The 20,837-nt window shown below is 40.2% G+C and overlaps 1 protein-coding gene across 3 annotated transcripts in view; it reads right to left on the bottom strand.

Annotated features, from left to right (window-relative positions):
• Positions 1–20,837, bottom strand: part of PAPPA2 (pappalysin 2) — a 636,503-nt gene that overhangs the window by 161,758 nt on the left and 453,908 nt on the right. For 2 of the 3 annotated variants that reach the window (XM_033198867.1, XM_033198866.1), the window contains exons 5-6: positions 3,750–4,043; positions 1,852–2,044 (exon numbers count right to left, since the gene is read on the bottom strand). In XM_033198867.1, coding sequence (XP_033054758.1) covers positions 1,852–2,044; positions 3,750–4,043 — 487 coding nt within the window. Of the gene's footprint in view, positions 1–1,851; positions 2,045–3,696; positions 4,044–20,837 lie in introns of those variants that run through there. The other variant, XM_033198868.1, reaches the window with a different exon arrangement.

The raw sequence follows: 20,837 nt of genomic DNA, 5'->3' as shown, positions 1-20,837 counted from the left end.
GCTAAGTGCGTAGCTGGGGCTCTTCTCTGACATAAGGGTTCCAAATACCTGCTGGGGTGGAGTAAACACAACTCCAAGCATGACACAAATCGCTGGGCATGTGACGCGAGTCCCCCTGACACACATGTTGGGAGGTCTCAAAACTGCAGTCCACCTAGCTGAGAAAAGGAAGCAAATTGCAGGCTTTTCTGCCAACAGACTCTCAGCACACCCGTACTGATGTCTGCTTTATCGTAACGTTTGTACCAGAGAGAGAATTCAAAGATTAAATTGTTTACATGTGTTACATAAACGGATGTAAAACTCTGGTTTGCACATACCCAAAGAGGACTTGCTGTTCAGGCAGTTCGACCAAAGCTGCACAAGGTCACACTTGCAGGAAGACGATTCTCACACACATCACATAGATGTGTGCTGACTCACAAACAGAGCCCATGAGGGTTTGGGCGCTGATGACCATGAAACTACTTTGTAGGGTTGTGAGGTCTAAGTGGTGTCACACACTAAGTATGTATCAAGGTATCAGGGACCGGTATCAAGATCCCAAGAGGCTGAAACACCACTGTGAAAGAGGATTCACCAGCTTCCTCCTATCCCTGTCTCTCTCTTGCTGCTCTCCCTAGGCCTTCAGCAAAGCTGAAGGGCATGGAAACTTGTTCCAGGGACACCCTTCTCTTTAGCTGAGGCCTGACACCCAGAGGGAAAGTGTGGTACGAAGAAGAGATGTGCTAAATGAGAACGCTCTAAATTAAGAAATCATCCATTCCATGTTCCTTATTCCCGAATTTCCACTGAACTCCTCAGTTCACCTCTAGTCAGTTGTGGGGTCTTGGGCTTGCCATTGTATGTTTCTCTGTGCCTCAGAATTCTCACTTCTTTAGCAGGAGCTGTGTTTATTGCAAAGACTAAATAAGACAAGTGCAAGGAAAATACCTAGCACAACACTTCACATACAGTGCAACCAATAGATAAGGGACTGTCGTTATTTAGAATATAGCAGTAGGTTTTGAAAGAGGTCAGTCCGCACAGGTCACAGAAGGGGTTCTGGTCCTTCTCAGTGAAACCATATTCTCTCATCCCCCACCAATTATCAGATGTCATTCATTTTCCTACCTTTCCTTTCTACAAAAATTTATCTGATATTCTTTCAAACCAATATGCAAAGGATGAATGCAAGTTTTAGGTATAATGCTTTTCTTCAGTAAACACATATTAGGTGTCTGTTGTGGCAGGGCAAGAGACAAAGAGACAAAAAAGAATCCTGCCTCCCCCAGTAGTTACTAGTCAAGTGGGGTAGATAGGAAAATAAGCAGAGGATGACAATTCCATGAGGTAGTGGCCATAAGAGGGGGAGGCATAGGAGGCTGAGAAGGTGTCAGAAGCACCCTCATAAGTCAGGGAAGCCCTCTGATGCACAGCTTATGGCAGTGGGCACACTCCCATCCACCCACACCCAGAAGTGCCTGGAGAAGTATGCTATAATCCCTCCCCCAACACCACTCTGCCAGTGGCAAGCCACTACTCCACCCTCATGCCACGAAGGAACAGCTGACAGAGACAAATGGCAGATGCCCTCTCAGTTCTGCCAATTTATCCCTGTCACATTGGTCAGCCTCTCCAGGCCTCCCTGAGGGGGATTGAGCACTTAGGATGAGCCACTGGCTCCCAAGAGAGCCCATGAGTTCTGCTAAAGCAACGAGAACAGAGTAGGCTGGAGCAGCAGCTCTGAGCAGTGGTGCACACATTTATAGTTCCAAATTGGAGTTCCCCTGGCTTCATATTCTTCCTCTTATTTACATGAAATGCCACAGAGAAATAAAACAGCTCACCCACAGCCAGTGCCTCTCTCACCTGTCATATACAACTCCACTAAGAGGAGGCAGCCAGTGGATAGTGAGGGACTTGTTGGTCTGTCCGATGATCATAGGTGGGATAGGGATAGGGGTGGGCTTTCTGCTTTCAGTCCACTGCTGATAGACCAGGTCCAAATAGCAATGCATTCGGGCCACTTGGTTAGGGGTAAAGTTGTCAGTGCAGTTATCATCTGTGGAGACAAAAAAGGTAGCACAAGAGATGGAGATTTTAACCCATCAAGTCCACCAAGGCAGGGATAAATGGTGCCTTGTTCATGGCTGAGTTAACTTATTAGGCTCAATGAGCACTTGTCAAATGAATGAACAAATGCAATCTGTTCCAGAAAGGGTCTAAGCTGGAAAGGGTAAGAGAAGACAGAGACCAGAGATGTAGCACTTTCATATCTAAAGCAGGGTCATGACCTTAAAGTTGGGCATCCCAGGGTGAGACTAAGGTTGCTCTGAGTTGATGGTTGCTTATTCAGCAAACCACAAGATGGCAGTGTTTCAACAGACGGCCTTTCCACTTGTGAACATTTGTGGAGTTGCAGACACCTGCTTTATCGCCCAGTGACGTTGGTGAGTATTCAGAGCTGCTCCAGGGGAAAGAGAGCCAAATGTCAAGGAGACAGCAGGGCTGGGAACGGTGGTCTCAGCTTTGCTTTTGGATCTGGCAAGCTCTCTTTAGCAGGTACATTTTGCATAGGGTTGGAAAGGGAGTTTTCTTAGTGCCAGGGACTTTTCCAGTGAAAACACACCAGTCAAGTACTGCTTCACTCAGCTCCTTAAAAATGTTTCCTCTTCCCACTTCAAAGGTGCTGCCTCCAGACCTCTGCCCTCTGCATGGCATCATCTGGTGTCTCTGCCCCTTGATGGGGGAGGAAAGGTGCTGGTGCTTACACGTCTGATGCACCTGAATTATTCACCGCAATGAAACTCAGATAGACACATCTTGAAAGGTGACAGACAGAACCGGCTCATCATACTTTCTTCCCTTCAAAGTCATGATCAGGGTGTGGTGGTTTATTCTTTTTTGGATAGTTCTAGAAGAATATGTCACCAAACAAGACCCCGAAACGTATAGAAAAAATAATCTTCTTTCACCATTGGACTAGGTAATCAAATCAAATAAGTCTTTAATTTTAGAGAAAAATTTGAGTCCATTATAGGAAACCAGTCACTATTACTTTTCACCAGAAACAAGGAAGGCATGAGAGACAGTGAAGAATAGTACAGAAGCTAAATTAAGGAAGGAATGATCAGATGACAAGTTTTTCCCAGGGCCAGGAAGATGCCATTTTTTTTTTTTTAATTAGATGTCACCTTTTGATGGGGAGAGGGTGGCAGGCAGCTAAGAATTAGTACTTGGCCAGTGCTGGAAAAAGAGAATCTGATTCTGTTTGTTTTTAATAACATACAGTAAAAAAAAAAAAATCCTGAGCCTAAATTAACCAAGCCACCTTGTGGACTAACTTCAAAAATAGTATAAAGGGCCACCTTGACCCATAAACTCTTTTCCTTTATTTCCACTGGACTCTTCTTCAGAGTAAATGTCTAAGAATGTGGGCAAAAATAAGAAAAACCACATTCTAGAAGTCAAGGGGATCACAAGAGGGCTTTCAGCTCTGTGCCTTTTTTACTACCGAGGATAGAAGTATATTTTTAAATATCTAGTAGAGGAGAATTCAGTGAACAAAGTACCTTAATATTTCAGTATTTCTTCAAGCGCTTCAAAGACATGAAAAAATAATAATACCCTATAATAAATACACTTCAACTCTCTGACACAAAGGACCACTTGCTCATTCTCCCATCAGCTCCCACACCTCCACCCTCCCAGCTCTCAAAGGCCCCCATGTATTCTTAATAGAAAACAAAGCAAGACAGTGGTGATACCCGTGTAGCTCATGTAGTTGGTGAACGGAGCCCCTGGGAAGCGAGTGAAGCCACAGGTGTCACTCATGGCCTCTGGTTCCCGGCACAGCTCGCTCTTGGGAGTGGGGGCGGTGTCGGCACAGAGGTCTCCCGTTTCCATGGATGGCACTGTCTCCTTGCAGGGGTCATTGCAGGATTCTCTTTCACTGACCCCTTTAAAGACATGGTAGAGTCCCAGAACATGTCCCACTTCATGGATCATGGTGTCGGTGTGGCCAGGCATCCCATAATAGGCTGGGCTGAGGACAATGCCACCTGCAATGAAAGTTTTGAAAAGCCTTTCAGAACACAGAATGAACAGCAGCTCTCCAATCCTTAATTGTGTGTTCTGATAAACATCAAATATTCCATTTCAGCCTCTAAGGAGTCACTTTATAACTTCTGATGACATACAGTCATTGCTCTTCTTTCTTGCCACAGAAACCCTCTAAACAAATTAATACATACTTCTTTATCCTCTACATGGGTGAGTGTTATACTAGAGGCCTGGATAGCAACGTTGACACAATAGACAGCCAGAATTCTCAGCCCTGTATGCATATTAAAATCACCTGGGAGAGTTAAAAGAAGACATACAGGGGTTCAAATACTACCCCTGATGAATTGAATCCAAACATTCGAGGATGAGGTTCATGCAGTGACATTTTTTAAAACTTCCCAGGTTGAGAATCACTGATCTAGGCAAAAGCCCATGGGATTTGGAGTCAAGGAAATCTGATCTAACTCCTGCCCCTCCACATCCCAGTTTTGAAGACTTGAACAGCTGTCTTACCTCCTGGAACTCAGTTTTGTTGTCTATAAAGTGGGGATGATAACACTAAAATTTGTTGTTGTTTTTTTCAGTGTTTGGCACATAAAAGAAATGACAGCTGTGTAGGCCGCTTCTGATTTAACAATCCCTACTCTCAACAACTAGTTAGACAAAAGATAAGTTCAACTGAACTACCACAAAATTGGGAACATCACAGTCACTATGAGAATATGCCCCACCCTCACTCCCCCTAAATCTCCATGAGAACACGAAGGGATGTGTTTCAGGGAAGAGTTCATTGCATCCAATCAGGCTTAGATGGGAGACTTAATGGTATCATTGGAAACTTACAAAAGGAAAGGCTAAGGATCTCTGAGTGACCCAACTTCTATCTGTGTAGCTTGTTGGAATCCTAATTCCTGCTTCCCTCCTCTCCCATGGTTGAGCCACCTAGCTTTCCTTCTTTATACCCCAAAATTGTCAGGACCGGGCCCAGTCTTATCTCTGAGAGATGAGACAGAGAATGTCAACATCCTTGGATCAACCCTCTGGAGTCCAAGGCCACCCGTAGCTGTGCTGCCCAGCTGGCCCTGCCCTTCTGTCCCAGGTCTGATCTCAGTTTCCAGGACTTGCTTCACTTCTCACACCTGAGTCTTCCCTATATCAATAGTCTTCTAAGTAGAGCAGGTCCTCCAGGAGAATAGCTCTTTCTCTTGCCAGGTCATATTCCAAGGACTATGTCCTATTTTTGCCTCCATTCAACATCCCTTAGACAACCACATACACAGCTTTATGGGCAGGAGACAATCACAGGATATCTGGCACCACACCCACTGATCTACCTAATAGGCAGCTAAATTGACTTTCTTGTGACTACTTTACTGCACAGGACAGTTTTTAAGTCCAAGTTCCAGTCTTTCCCAGTTTACTCGAACATACTGACCTTACCCAAGCCATGCCCAAACTCATCTAAGATACAGTGTCTCCTTTCACATCTCAGGTGAAACTAGACCTCACCTCCCATGCTTATTATTTCTACTACTTCTGGTAAAATTGTTATTCTCTAAACTTATTCTTTTTTATTTCTCTTTTTTTATAAGGTTATTTTCTGAGTATTTATTTCATTTGTGCATCATGATGTCAACATAAGGTTAAACTAACTTAAAAACAGGTCTGATTCAAGAGTGCCTGTTATTTGAATAAACCTGGAGAAACACAGTATTTCCTCCTTCCAAGAGGCCCACACTTCATGTTTACATATCCGATGGCAGCAATAATCATCACCAACGTTCATGTACAATTATGCCTCCAGTCCTCTAACGGCAATATCGACCTTCACATCAGTGGAGATAATTCTAAGAGAACAGCTTTCTGTTCTTTCCAGGTGCCTTCACCTTTTCATCCTTTTTCCTCCACCACACTTCTAACCTCTACATATGTTTAATCCCTTTTCTGCCTACTCTTTCCTTTCTTTCCCCCATTTCTAAGTAAGTTTTGGCTTAAAATAAAACTAATATTCAGAAATAGGATTTTGAAAGGCTACACAATTCACCTATAAAGTTTAAGTATCTACATTGATTAGTTTTCTTCCCAACTTGGGTTTATAAAATCTGAACCAGGTAATACTTTGAAAAAACAAGTGGCATCAGTGGTTAAATATGCTTGAGGAAAATGCAGCACGCCATACTATCCTCCTGAAAAATCCATAATGTACATGAGAGTGAGCTGTTGTATTAAAAGCCCTGAAAAGTCCTTCATCAATTGAGTTTTACCCTTTGCTTTTCAAACTTATTTGAACACAGAACGTGTCCAAGGTAGAACATCTTTTGACATCTCTGGAGTACCAGATGTTTCAGAGCACAATCCAAGAAACACTACCAAAGATGAAAAAAAAAAAAAAAAAAAAGTTCAACTCAATAGTTACTTTCTACTCATATATTTTAGCCCTGAGCAAAACATCAAATATCTCCACATCCTATGGCCAGCCAGGTCCAGGTCCTTTTGTGATCTCCTTCAGTTACAGATAAAGAAAATGTAGATGAAAAGAAAGATGGTTCTAGGAAGAAAGGATGGCAAAATCAACATGTGCCAAGAAAGGAGGGATGACCAGGAGTGTGGACTGGAAACACTTGAGAATACGGGGCAGTCATTATAATATTGGGCTTCTAATCAGCTAGCAGCAGTCTTTACCTCAACCCCAAATGAGATGTTTCCAAATCTAAAAATATTTTGCAACAGCCATCTTTCAATAAACCAGCTTATTTATAACTGGAAGAAGAAGCATAAAAATGCAAGCCCTCAACACTCCCAGCAAATACCCTCCATACCCAGGACAATTGGCCAGGGTTCTCCAGTGTAGCACTCTTGGTGCACATTTCCAACACAGAAGAATACAATTTTAATCAAACAACACTTACATTTTCACTAAAAACGTAAGCATTTTAACACACATTTGCAAGTTATATTTTCAATTGCAGAGAGATGTACTTATGCTAATAACTCGTTTATATGGAAGACATGGCAACAGGTTCAGTAACTACATGTGTGTTAACTAGGATATTGCACAAAATAGAGAAATATAGAAAATATAGAACAAAATATTGCTCTAATTTAGGGATGAGTGTTGTGCACACCAACACATGTTGAGAACAAAAATCCCAAGGTCCTAGACCTCTTATAGTAATTCTATATCTACTACAGCACCAGATTATAAAATTATCCCCCTCAACTAGAACTAGAGGAGCTTGGAGTGTGGACCATTAGCTGACCCTCACTCGCTCCATGGCCTTGGCTGTTCAACCTTTCCCCTAATCTCTTCATCTGTAAAGTGAGGGGGTAGATTGACATCACTAAGATTTCTTCCCATCTGTATTCCCAGACTCTGAGAGCTAACATGCAGGCTTTGTGGGACAGTCATGAACACATACATGTAAAGGAATCTGTATTGTCCTGGACTGTCACTGCCTCGGCCTTGCAGTTTGTGTTCCAAGACTCCCAACTCTCAGTGGCCTGAGGGAAAGGGGAAAGCTGGCAGTGAGAAACCAGCCATCCTACTCTCAGACCTGTTGCGGATTTCCAAGTGACCCGGATTCGCCGCCCTTTAATCCTCACTCCCTCTCCACTAGTGATATGGTTTGGCTATGTCCCCACCCCAAATCTCATTTTGAATTGTAAACCCCCAAATCCCATAATCCCCACATGTCAAGGGTGGGACCAGGTGGAGGTAATTGAATCATGGGGGCAGTTTCCCTTATGCTGTTCTCATGACAATGAGTAAGTCTCAAGAGATCTGATAGTTTTATAAGTGTCTGGCATTTCCCATACTCGCACTCATTCTCTTTCCTGCCCCCCTGTGAAGATGTATCTTCTGCCGTAATTGTAAGTTTCCTGAGGCCCCCCAAGCCATACTGAACTGTGAGTCAATTAAACGCCCTCCCTTAATAAATTACCCAGCCTCAGGTATTTCTTCACAAAAGTGTGAGAACGGACTAATACAACCGGTTTGCACCCTTCATCCACTCTCACAGATACGGGGTCTCACACTGTTCTTCCCACCCACCCTTTATTCCAACCAAAACAAACTTGTGAAGTTGTTAGGGAAATGAGTTTTAATCACTCACAGACACACACTCACACTATTAAGGAGTGGGTTTTCATTACTCACTGAGACACACACACACTCACATCGATGTAGGGGTGAGGAAAGACATTAAATTTATTTGGTGATTTAGTTTAGAAAAGTTCTTTCATGTTTTAATAAAAGTTACACATACACATGTACTCATGCCAAAGCCGGAGTGAGGCATAAAGATGTGTTGCCCAAAATTTAATAAGAGGAATGCAAGCATTTCTTTTCATTAAAAGGAACAAGATGTGATAATAAATAATAAATAAAAACTGAGTGGCTAGAGTGGCAATCCCTTCCTGCCATGACCAGCATTTAAGTCTTCCCCCAATGAGGAGGAGGGGGCCTGAGGGACTGTGCGTTCCCCTGCTTTCAGGAAAAGCTGCAATCCTTTCTCAGGGGCAACATCATAGGAATAATGAAAAAATAGTCAGAAATGCTACTTGTCAGTACCATTTTATATTAATATTCAAATGAACCAGCATCATCTTCTGAAGCTAGAATCTGCACACACACTTTCTTCCAGTTACATGGGTCAGACTGTGCGTGATTACATGTGGTTCCTGCACCACTGAGCAGAAGCTTCTCTCTCACAAGGTAGCCTTTGGAGGGGCCAGGGCTCCTTCTTTAGCTGGCACTGTAAAGGTATTGATCCTGATATGGGGAAACACTCCTTAAAAGCTCTCAAGGTTGTTTACTGATCTGTTTAATGGTAATAACAAGAGATCCTACCTCAAAGGATTGCCATGAAGATTAAAGTAGTAAGGTAAATAAATAAGCATTTAGCTTATTTCCTAGAACAAAGAGACTCAAAATATATATTAGACCATTTGTCAATATTATTATTCTATGTGCAATCTGGCAGTACACGTTCATTTGCCTATAACCTTCATTGGCTCCCACCCAACCTTCATTCATAAAAAAATAAAAAAGAAGGTGGGGCCTGACCATAAATTAGACAGACCTCCCAGAGTGAAACCAGGCATTGCCAGACACAGTAGGAGAACAACCTCAACAAGGAGCTCTGATTTTCCTCTAAGCCGCTCATACTTTGTCTTCATGTTGTTCTGATCCTAACAACTGCAGGCATCCAGAAGACAAGCAAGACTTTGAGAGGGTTGCAAATAGACAAGTGCCCATTCTCTTCATAGACAACATATTAGGGTTCAAAACTTATTCTTGGCAGTCTGAAATTAGGCTGCTAATTGCAGGAGGAAAGGAAATCTTACCAAATTGGGGCTGTTGGCATAATTCTTCACAGACCTCAAATTATTGTTAGATCAGATTTACACAAGATGTCTTTGTTTTGTAGTGCCAATAATCATTCCCTTCCAACTCTCTAGTTATGGGGAATATGATTATCATTTTTATACTCAAAACCATTAATTTTTATCATTCCTTATCTTGGATGACAAAATTGAAACACAGATGAAAGATAAAATATGATAGTAGAATGGGGAGTGGGGTAGGGACAAGATTCCATCCCCTACAGTTGAATCCCTTCTTTGGTGTTCCTGCTCTTGCCTGACACATTGAAACAGGAAGAGAAAAGAAATGCACACATATATTTTCAACTATATCACAATGCTTCAGTCTCCACTCTGAGGCACTTTCAGGAGCCCCCCACCTTCACTCACTTCCCCAGTGCCCATCCTGCAAGACTGTCGATGGACTGATAACAAGACCAGGAATACTTACTCAGGGGAAACTTTAAAGTACTAGTGTAAAAGGATGGAAAAAATTTGGAAATACTAACATTTTACCCTAGTAGTTCCATGCTTCTCTTCTCCCTACTCCACTCAATTCACAATACCAGACTTTTCTACATGTATTAACCTCACTAGGAGGTAATACAACATAATGAAAAGCAAGGAAACAAGAAATCCTTTTTTGGCTGTGGGGTTTCTAAGCCTCTGCCACCTGGGTCCTGAAACGACTCCATCCACAGTTTAGCCAGCATGGTAGATGGATTGAAGACAGGGACCCTCGCTCTCACACTACCAACACGACCACTACCACATTAGCCTAGAAATGATTCTCCCAAGCTGAAAGAAGAGGAAAGAGGCGAAAGGTAAATAATGGGAATGAATAGTTGGTAGTGGGTCCAATAAAGTTGACTGTACCCTGACTTTCGAGCTGGAAAAGGGATAAAAACCCACAATAGGTTTGTGTGATCTGACAGCAGAGGGATCTTGCCTCATTACAGTAATAGATTCCTAAGTGGCTTAGCTCTAGAGAGGAACCACTGACCACCAGAGCTAAGCAGGAAGGGCAACAGAGCCTGCCAGAAATTCCCTGAGGATGTCCCTGTGATGAGAACCAGGGTCATCTCAGGTGACCAGCATCACCTGGTGACCAAGGACAAAAATGGATCATTTTCCCTGTGGTCTCAGCACGTACAAGCCATCTCCACAGTTAGGTACAGCCCCAAGCATAACAGGCATAATTGACTGAGAGTAAATTACTACTACTCAGTAGCATGGGGGCTGAAAATAGATATAAAGTTTAACGACAGAAGAATAAAGTAAGTTACATTTCTTGCATGCCTGAATGTGTATGCCAAGACTTGAACCCAGTGTGTGCCAGTACCATCAACTTGTACATGGAACGCAATATGAATGGGCTCCCAGCAACTGGGGGCCATGTGTGGCACAGCTGTTCCTTAATGGACTGGCAGCAGGAGAACACATGCCTTCTTAGAAGATCTTTCAGCCTTGATTACAAAAGACAAGCCAAAACAATAAGACAGAGTTGTTGTGTGGTCTAGGGGATGGTGTGGGGGAAGAAAAGAAAGAATCTGCTAATTAGAAGATGAAATCTTAGTAGTAAACAGCCAAGCTTCCAAAGTGATTCTATATTTCTAAATTCCTACTGGCTTTTCCAGGCTTTAACACAAGAATACCCAAGTGGCTCACGGTAAAGAGAATGATTCCCAGAGCCACTTTCAATAAAATAAATAAATAAATAAATAAAATAGCTTTGGGCAGCTTGAGAAAAGGATATTGGTTGAAAAACTCTAAAACAGTTCTGTAAAATTTTTAGGGCTGAATATTATATGCCCATAAAACGGGGAGGTTGAGGGCCGGTCTGCAGGTGCCTATGTAATTACTTCCAGTGACTGGTGAAACTGCTTCTCAAAACATGCTGTCCATAATGAAGGGACAAAGTTATAAAACCATGCCTTGGGGTCCAGGGAAGGAGCACTTCAAGTCAGGACAAGGAAAGAAAAAGTGGTGTAGGTGGACTAGTAGGCAAAGGGAGAGAAGGAAATGGGGACAATTAAAAATAATAATAACTGAAGCTAGAAAAAGAAGTGAATCTTTAAGAGAACCAGCCCAGGAGCCATTCATCTCCAAATCTCATATTGGCTTGATTTTACAGCTTGTGGTCTCATTAGAAGGCAGTCTTTATTCCAGTCAAGACTGAACCAAGACAAGCATGTGTAGAGGGTGAAGATTTTGCTGAATCTGGTGTCTTTTTTTTTTTTGGTCTCCTTGTATACCCTTTCAGTTACTCCTATCTGCAACAGTCAAGCATTCAGGGAGCACTAGCCACTCCCACATTGTGGAGAAAAGTAATCTGTTGAATTAAAACTGAAGATGTTATTAGCAAGGCATTAGAGACTTAATATATAACCCTTTCCTTGTTCCATTATGGGGGCAATGCTTCACACACACACACACACACACACACACACACACACAACCTCATGATGGATTCTTTTTTTGTCTACTTTGCAGGAAAATCATGACAGAATTTTAGGCACTACAGAGTATGAGTGGGGAAGATATTTCCTATAATGCATTCATTCGTTGAGCATTATTGAGCATTTATCTATGCCAGGCACTGTTCTGGAGTATCAAGGATTTAATGAGTACCAGGACATGTTTTAGAAGAGAAGACCTTTCAAATCACCGTATATAAAAGTGAGTATTTACATCACATGCTTTTAAATGCAGGAATCTTTGTTTGGGGTACCCTAATTTCAGAGTACAGCATTCAAATTCTATGCTAATTTTATTTAAAGTGTTTAATATCCAAAAGTGTTCCCTGTTTTCCAAACTCCAAAGCACCCAGAACAGCGTCATTTACTAAATGTCATCCTCCGACAGTTAAATCATCTACAACAGAAGCCAAGGGTTAATTACCAGGAACAGTTCTCATCTTATTTATGTCATATAGGCTGCCTAATGAATGACTATGACCTCTAATATTTACATGTGCACTCCAGGTTACACATCTTATTTATTCCTTAGCTCTAGGAAGAATCACTCTGTTTTGGCACAGTAAAAACAACACCAGCAGTGAATAAGGGATAATGGTGGCTTTGCTCTAGCCCAATCCTTTAATGACAAACACCTTCATGATCTACAAATGTTGGTGTGCCTCGGAGCACTCCCTCCATCAGGTTGTGGACTATAACCATGCTCAAGTCTCTTTTAATCCAAAACCTTCTTCATCACCCTCTAACCATCACCTTCTTCTTCACCCTAGTGCTTTATGCCTTCACTGTCAAACTTCTTGAAAGATCCACATCCCCCTCTTCACCTTCTGTGGGTTCCTCTACCTGTCCCACTCTGGTTTCTGCACCCAGACTCCACAGAAACAATCTAGTTAATGTTATCAAAGACTTCCCACTTATCATATCTATGAATAGTTCTTAGCACCTGAGGCTTCATTCACATTGTGCATCAATGTATCACAACTGATATAAACTTTAATCTCAATATCTAACTATTTGGTTGAAAGAAAGCTGAAGTTTGTCCTGGAAGAACCCCTGCAAAAGTTCTGCATGAGGAAGGGGTATCTCACCTCCAAGCTAGTTTCTGCCACCTATACTGCTGCTGCTTTGCCTTCTCCCAGGTAGTGGTCCTACCCATACCAACCCTGTGACAGCTACTCCACTGCAGTCCACTGGGCTCCAGGACATTCACAGACCGCTCACCTCCCCAGACCACCCACCATTGTTTACCCTTTCCTTCTCTGATTTATAAGGAAGCTCTCTCTGCTTCTCACAAGCAGTTCTACCATTGCAAGCAGATGCATTCCTAAAAACACATTTCTTTCCTTTATAAAAGAGCCAAGATTTTTCCAGGGCACCGAAAAAGTTTCTATCTTGGAGGCTGAAGGCACAACCAGGAAGGGCAACCACAGATACACTGTATTTGAAGCTTCTACTACTACTATTAAAGCTCATATTTACTGAACTCCTGCTGTATGCCAGACATTCTTCCTCATGCTTATTATCCCCATTTTACATATGATGAAACAAAAGCCCAGGTCCCGTTTGTTCCTATCCATGTGAAGCCATAACCCACTCCATCATTCAAATATTTTCTTTTCCCCCAATCAAGAATCACTTCATCTGGACTCATTTGAAGATCCCTTATGTTTAAACCCCCATGATCCAGGTTCAAGTTTCCTCCCACAGGGTCCTCAGGTCCCATGCACCTGAGAGCATGTTGCTTGTGAGCTGAATGGGTGCTCTCACTGCTCTGTGGTGGTACAGACATTCTCTAGAACAATTAGGAACGTGGCAGACCAGAACACTAGGAAGTATCTAGCTTCTGTGCCACAGTGATTCTTCTCTCTAACTTGGCCAAAATGCCTGTGTGCTGATTTCATCTTTCTGCAGTAGCTGTGGACCCCACGAGACTTTCTCAAAACTCTCTGTCTTTTGGTTTCCGGTACACACCCTGATATCTTTTCCTCCTCCTTCTTCCATGGAAGCCCCTTCTTAGCTGATTTTAGAGACCCCTAGCTCAACATATCTAAAAACAAACTGGCTCCCCATTTGCTTTTCCTTTTCCTGCATTTTCTACCTTGGCACCACCATCCACTCAGTCAATCAAACAGAACTCCTCTTTCCCCATCTCCTTATTTATTCAAACCAATTTTCTTAGCACTTACAGCTATAAATGAGAAAGAAAGCAATATAATTTATGTTAAATCTTTTCTCATTACAGCAATAATTACTATTCATTCACAGATACAAGAACTACTTTGGGGTTGGGAGAGCCATGTTTATCTCCTTAAAATACACATTTCCCAAGTATTTGTTTTTACTAGTGATTAACCAACATCTAAAAATATTGTTTTGATCAATTGTAGAAGAGTAATCATTGCAAATGATAACTCAACTGAGAAGTGATTTTTAACGCTTAATAACTTACATTAGTTTCAATGCTGATATCCTGTTTGTAAGACTGTACTATTGTTTTACAAGATGCTACCATTAGGGGAAATGGGTAAGGGTTATACAGAATGTTTTTGCATTGTTTCTTACAACTACATGTGAATGTATAATATCTCAAAATAAAAAGTCTAGTTTAACAAAATGTGATCACAAAAGAGTTGTTGTATTCAAAATGTTTTTAGTTGAGAAACAGGCAACCAACTAGACTCCGAAAAAAATACATGTGTATGTTACATTAGTATAAAATTCTATATAAGTGAAATGGAAACACAAGTTTAAAGAGACAAAAAAAAAGAAAAGAAAAGAAAAGAAAAGAAAACAATGAACACTTGCCCAATGTTTAAAAAGTACATGACCATGATTTTTTTTTTTAATAAATGATGGTGATTTTCAAATTGGTATGGTACTGAGAGGACACTTAGGAAAGTAAATTTAAGATTTATTTTTAAATGATAGTAGTTTGAACTAAAGTTATATGCCCCAATTACTCTTTTTGCTACTATTAAACCTATTATTAGATGTTTAGATGTTACCCTGAGAATGTATGAAAGTTTGCTGAGTTTTTTGAGTCTCTTCACAGGTACAAGGGAAAAAATAAGTTTGAAGAGCACTACTGTAGCCATGCAAAGCACTCCCACTTCTAAGTGTGTGTTGAACCCTCCATCTACCAGTTCTGCTCTGGAATGCTCTCCTATGTCTGCCAAGAAAACTCTTGCTTATCCTTCAATTCCCATCTCAAGCCTCAGCCCCTCTGGAAACTCTTTGTTCCTGCCTAACTTCATGTATGGTGCCATCACATAGTATTATAAATCTGTATTACATATCTGTCTCCCAATCATGCTGTGCACCCCTTAAGAGCAGACTGTTTTCATTATTCTATCTACGGCATTGCCACAAAACACAGTCAAGTTTTTCTTTGAATGAATCAATGATGATGAGTATGGTATCCAAGGCTTATAAAAGGGCTGGTTTATGACTAACTTAAGTGTTCTGCTTTTAAAGATATGTTTTCAATTCAGGCATTGTTTACCATGGCTAAAAATGTTCAAACTACTGAATATTAGAGCTCAAGAGGAGCCCACTCATTCATCCACCTGCAAAAAGATTTTTCTTTGTGTTAACACAGCATTGAAAGCACAAAATCATACAAAAGGGCAGAAATGGTGTTGATGGCAAATCATGATGACAAATTACCTTGGTCTTTCCACATAGTGACTTAAGCCATTGATAGTCAGAAACTGGATTCAGTCTTCAAACTTTCAGGCTAGTGTGCTTATCTGCCAGGTCACTCAACAGACCCTGAAAATGTAGGTCCTTTACATGCTGACACAAACAGATAATCCCATCTTGAGTCTCAAAAAGGCTCTATTTAGAAAATTCTGAATGTCTTCCTCTATCATGTTATGTCAGCTGTCTGTACTACTCTACACCTGATTTTAGTCAATACAGTTCCTTTGTTTAATCAGCTATGATTGAACAAGAAGAAATAAATAAGAACACAATTTTCTATTGAATCAGATCTGTGAGCTGTTCAGTCTAGTCTTTTACTTCTGAAAAGCACATTAACAATCATGTTGTAGGGGAGTACAGTTATTTCTCAAAGGATTAAGAATAAAATATAAATATCCCTTGCTTCTTTCGCAATTCCATTAGAAGTCAGTGATTCATGAGACAATTTAAGCATTTATTGAAATCATTTAAATTTAATACTTTTACTCATCTATATCTTCATTCAATGATCACTCACACAGCACCTGCTACATGCAAAGTACCTTGCTTATTTATAGAGACCATAGATGTCTATCAGATTTCACCAGTTTTTACATGCAATTGTGTGTGTGTGTGTTTGTAGTTCTATGAAATTTATCACATATACACAGTTGTGTAATCAACACCATAGTCAAGATACTGAGCTGTTCTATCACTATTAACATGTCCCACCTACTATCCTTTATGTCACAAATACATCCATACTCTTCTCAACCTCTGACCATGTATTGCCTCCTCATTTTTAAACCCTGGAAACCACTAATTTGTTCTTTATCTCTAGAACTTTACCATTTTGAGAATACTGCAAATGTGAAATGTTACACCATGTAACTTTTGAGATTGGCTTTTTTTTTTCACTTAACATAATGCCCTTGAGATCCATCCAAGTTGTTGCATGCATTAACACTTTGTGGAGTAGTATTTCATTGTGTGGATGTACACAGTTTGTTTAAGCAGTCAGAACTGAAGGACACTTTTGTCATTTCCAGTTTGGGGCTACTATATAGAAAATAGAAGCTGCTATGAAGATTTATTCATGTACAAGTTTTTTAAGTGGATATATATATTTTTATTTCTCTAGGATTAATGACCAGGAGTCCAATTACTGGATTGTATGGCAAGTGTAAAATATCTAGAATCTGTGGTTTGATATCGTTTGTCAGTTTGCAAGATTCTCAGTCATTATCTCTTTGAATGCTGTTTCTGCCCATAATTTGTTGTTCTTCTTCTAGAACTCCAATTTACAATAGAAATTTTTCAGGGAGTCTTAAATGTTACCTGAGATTTCTTCTGTGTTTTCACAGCACTTCCTTTTTCAGAGCTTCAATTTGTAAATTTTCTACAATGGTCTAGTTTTTAAATTCTTTCTTCTGTTCATAAACCCATCTATTAATTTCTTAATTTTTCTTACTGGTATCTATTTTTAGTTCTAAAATTTCCATTTGATCCACTATTAGAGATTCCAGTTCTCTGAACAAACTATGCATTTTCATCTATTTTTACATATTAATCATAGTTAAAGCCAGTGCCCAATAATGCCAATACCTGGATAAGTTTTGATTGTGTATGATTTGTTTGTTTGGTTTATCATCATTTGACCCTGTCTCCTGAAATAGTTGATATCTCTTTATTGATTGCTAGACACTGTGCATGAACAATTGTAGAGGCTTTCAATTATGTCTTTCTACAAAGAATATTTAACTTTCTTTTTCTAGGCAGTTAGAATATAGGCAGATAAACTTCCTCCAAACAGGGATTAAGAGTGTTTCAGGAGGAAACATAAAAATTTTAGAAGATAACATTGGAAAAACTCTTCTAGACATTGGCTTAGGCAAAGAGTTCATGACCAAGAACCCAAAAGCAAATGCAACAAAAACAAAGAAAAGTAGATAGGATGCATATCAAAACCACTACCACATTACTCCTGCAAGAAAGGCCATAATTTAAAAATATCAAAAACTAATAGATGTTGATGTGGATGTGGTGAAAAGGGAACACTTTCACACTGCAGGTGGGAATGTAAACTAGTACAACTACTATGAAAAAACAGTATGGAGATCCTTTAAGAACTAAAAGTAGATCTACCATTTGATCCAGCAACCCCACTACTGGGTATCTACCCAAAGGAAAATAAGTCACTATATGGAAAAAAACACTTGCACACACATGTTTATAGCAGCACAATTCACAATTGCAAAAATATGGAACCAGCCCAAATGTCCATTAATCAATGAGTGGATAAAGAAAATGTGGTATATGTATATACCATGGAATACTACTCAGCCATAAAAAGGAACAAAATAATGGCATTTGCAGCAACCTAGATGGAGTTGGAGACCATTATTCTAAGTGAAGTAATTCAGGAATGGGAAACCAAACATCATATATTATCACTTATAAGTGGGAGCTAAACTTTTAGGATTTAAGACATAAGAATGATACAATGGAACTTTGGGGACTCAGGAGGAAGTGTGGGAGCAGGGTGAGGGATAAAAGACTACACACTGGTACAGTGTACACTGTTTGGGTGATGGGTGCACCAACATCTCAGAAGTCACCACTAAAAAATGTATCCATGTAACCAAACACCACCTGTTCCCCAAAAAACTATTGAAACATTTTAAAAAGTGTTTCAGGCTAGATTTTAGACTTTGTATAAACTGTGCTACTTTTGTTTACCCTTGCACAGAGGGTGTCTCAGAGCCCCTTCTCCTCAACAAGGCCTCAACTTCCAATTTTCTATCTTCTGTTATGAGAATCCTAAAATCACTGTTTGGCTTTTTAATCTCTTAGAAGTTATTTTCTATGTGTTTTCTTGCCCAGTGGCCCTGAGAATGTAAGTTTAGTAACTAACAAATATCTTAAAATAAAATCACAATCAGAAAATCAGGCTTACTTTTTGTGATTTCCATTTCTCTAGGATCCTGGTCCCTCAAGTTTTGGTTACCCTGAAAACCTGAACTCTAATTTTTGTCTTGAGACCAAAGCAAGCTCTAGGCTGCTGCTCTCTGCTCTGCCTCTATGTCTTCCACTGAGAATTTGGCAATTTCCCTGAAAGGAAAAAGACTGAATTATATACAGGACTCACTTCAACTCATTTTTCTTCTTTCTGGGATTGGACTCCTCATATCCTTGTTGTCTTAGCCAGTCTGATACCTTCAAATAAATAATTTTAAAGTATTTTATCCATTTTTTATAGTTGAATGAGTCTTGCCAATGCCCAATTCTAATAAAGTTAGAAAACATTCAATGGTATGCCCCAGCCCAACAATTCTTATCAAGAAGTCATCATTTGTCTCCATAATGGCCAAGAAGATAATTTTTTAAGGTCTTTTAACCAAATAGATTCAGTTCCTATTGATAGACCTGGGCCTCATGGAAGCCACTGCTGGGTAAATCTTGCTGTCAGGACCTCCATAGACATACACCAGAAAGGTTACTATTGGTGACTGGAGTGTGCACCAAGTTGGAGATATTTTCTTATAGTGTTATATGGCCCCTCTGCTACTGTTGCTTTTGATTAGCGTAGCTCAAAACACCCGTACTCACTATTAAATGAATTACAGGAATATAACTTTCTAGTCCACCCATTGCTACCAGGAAGGCTAGAATGACCCACACTAGCTTTCATCTGGAAAGCACAGGGGTGTCTCCAGCTTACATGACGATCTTGGAAATGTATGACTGAAATCTATAGCCCCTTTCTGTCAGCTGTATCAAAAATCCTTTAGAACTTTTCCTGAAACTAATAGCCATGAAGTGCAGCCTATGACTTACAAATTTGTTTTCTGACAGGCCCAACAAAACATCTCATCCCACCCAGAAACCTCTCTTTCCCTAGTTTTTCACTCATAGTAATTGTAGATAAATCTGAATGCCTTCTTTGGTTTATGCTGGATCCCTGGAAATATCAGGTCCTTACTTGAGGAACCTGACAGTATGTTATTAACACACACAATGCTCTTGCCTTGGGAGCCTCAGGCCAACACTAACATCACAAATTTCTGATTTCTGATGTACTGAGAACTAAAAATACAGTTTAGTGATAAAAGGGTTCTAAAACTGAATCAGATACTATAGAGCCAATGAAACTCAGTTATGCATGCTAGCAAAGCATTTAACTTGGATTCTTACATGTTTAATTTGTTATACATATATGTGTATATATACATTAGCATATATCCTCCATTTGCTGGTATATATAACCCTTTTGAATCTCAACCTGATTCACTCTGTGGATTTTCATCACTATTTCACACTTGAACAGCAACCCATTTTTTTTTTTGTCTATCGCTAACGCATTGCTCATCTTCCTCCCTCCCCAGTCTACAACACTGGTTATCTTTTGAATACTTGCTTATATTTTCTATGATTGTCAAGTCAATATGTTCTAGACTTCGCTATGACCAGGTATTTGACGTATACAGCATTATGTTCTATTACTTTAACTTATTCCTCTCTGCCTCTTATTTGATTACTAGGAAGACCAACTTTGCAGTACCTTTTAAAAATCATTCATATGTAATCCCAGCACTTTGGGAGGCCGAGACGGGCGGATCACGAGGTCAGGAGATCGAGACCATCCTGGCTAACACTGTGAAACCCCGTCTCTACTAAAAAATACAAAAAAATAGCCGGGCGAGGTGTCGGGTGCCTGTAGTCCCGGCTACTCGGGAGGCTGAGGCAGGAGAATGGCATAAACCCGGGAGGCGGAGCTTGCAGTGAGCTGAGATCCAGCCACTGCACTCCAGCCCAGGCGACAGAGCGAGACTCCGTCTCAAAAAAAAAAAAAAAAAAAAAAAAAAAAATTTCATAGAATTGTTTCCAGTCTGTCTAACCATTCTTTTTCCAGCACAAAATATTACTTTCAATTATAGTAACTTATTTTAAAATAAATTTTTATAGAATGCTATCTAAGACTTTTTGGAAATGTATACTAATTATGTTCAAAAATTACTCTTTATCCATATGTTTATAAAACGGATGTAATCACTCTTATTGCTTGCTCAGTAAGATTTCCCTTTATGATAATAAGACATTGTGAAAACGATTGTCTTTTTTGTGTTCAGTAGTTGCACTTGGTGTTAAGGTATCCACTGTTTTCCCCGGTGAGCAGGCAAACCCCACTTTTTGAATTTCCTGGGATTTCCTCAGGAGTCCACACCATACAAGAAGCCCATCAGTCTTCTGCAACAGTGATCACTGTAC

This window comes from Trachypithecus francoisi, unplaced genomic scaffold (assembly GCF_009764315.1).
Source record: "Trachypithecus francoisi isolate TF-2019V2 unplaced genomic scaffold, Tfra_2.0 Lachesis_group5, whole genome shotgun sequence".
NCBI classification, from domain to species: Eukaryota; Metazoa; Chordata; class Mammalia; order Primates; family Cercopithecidae; genus Trachypithecus; species Trachypithecus francoisi.
The sequence above is the reverse complement of the archived record's forward strand: the minus strand, read 5'-3'. Positions and strand labels throughout refer to the sequence as shown.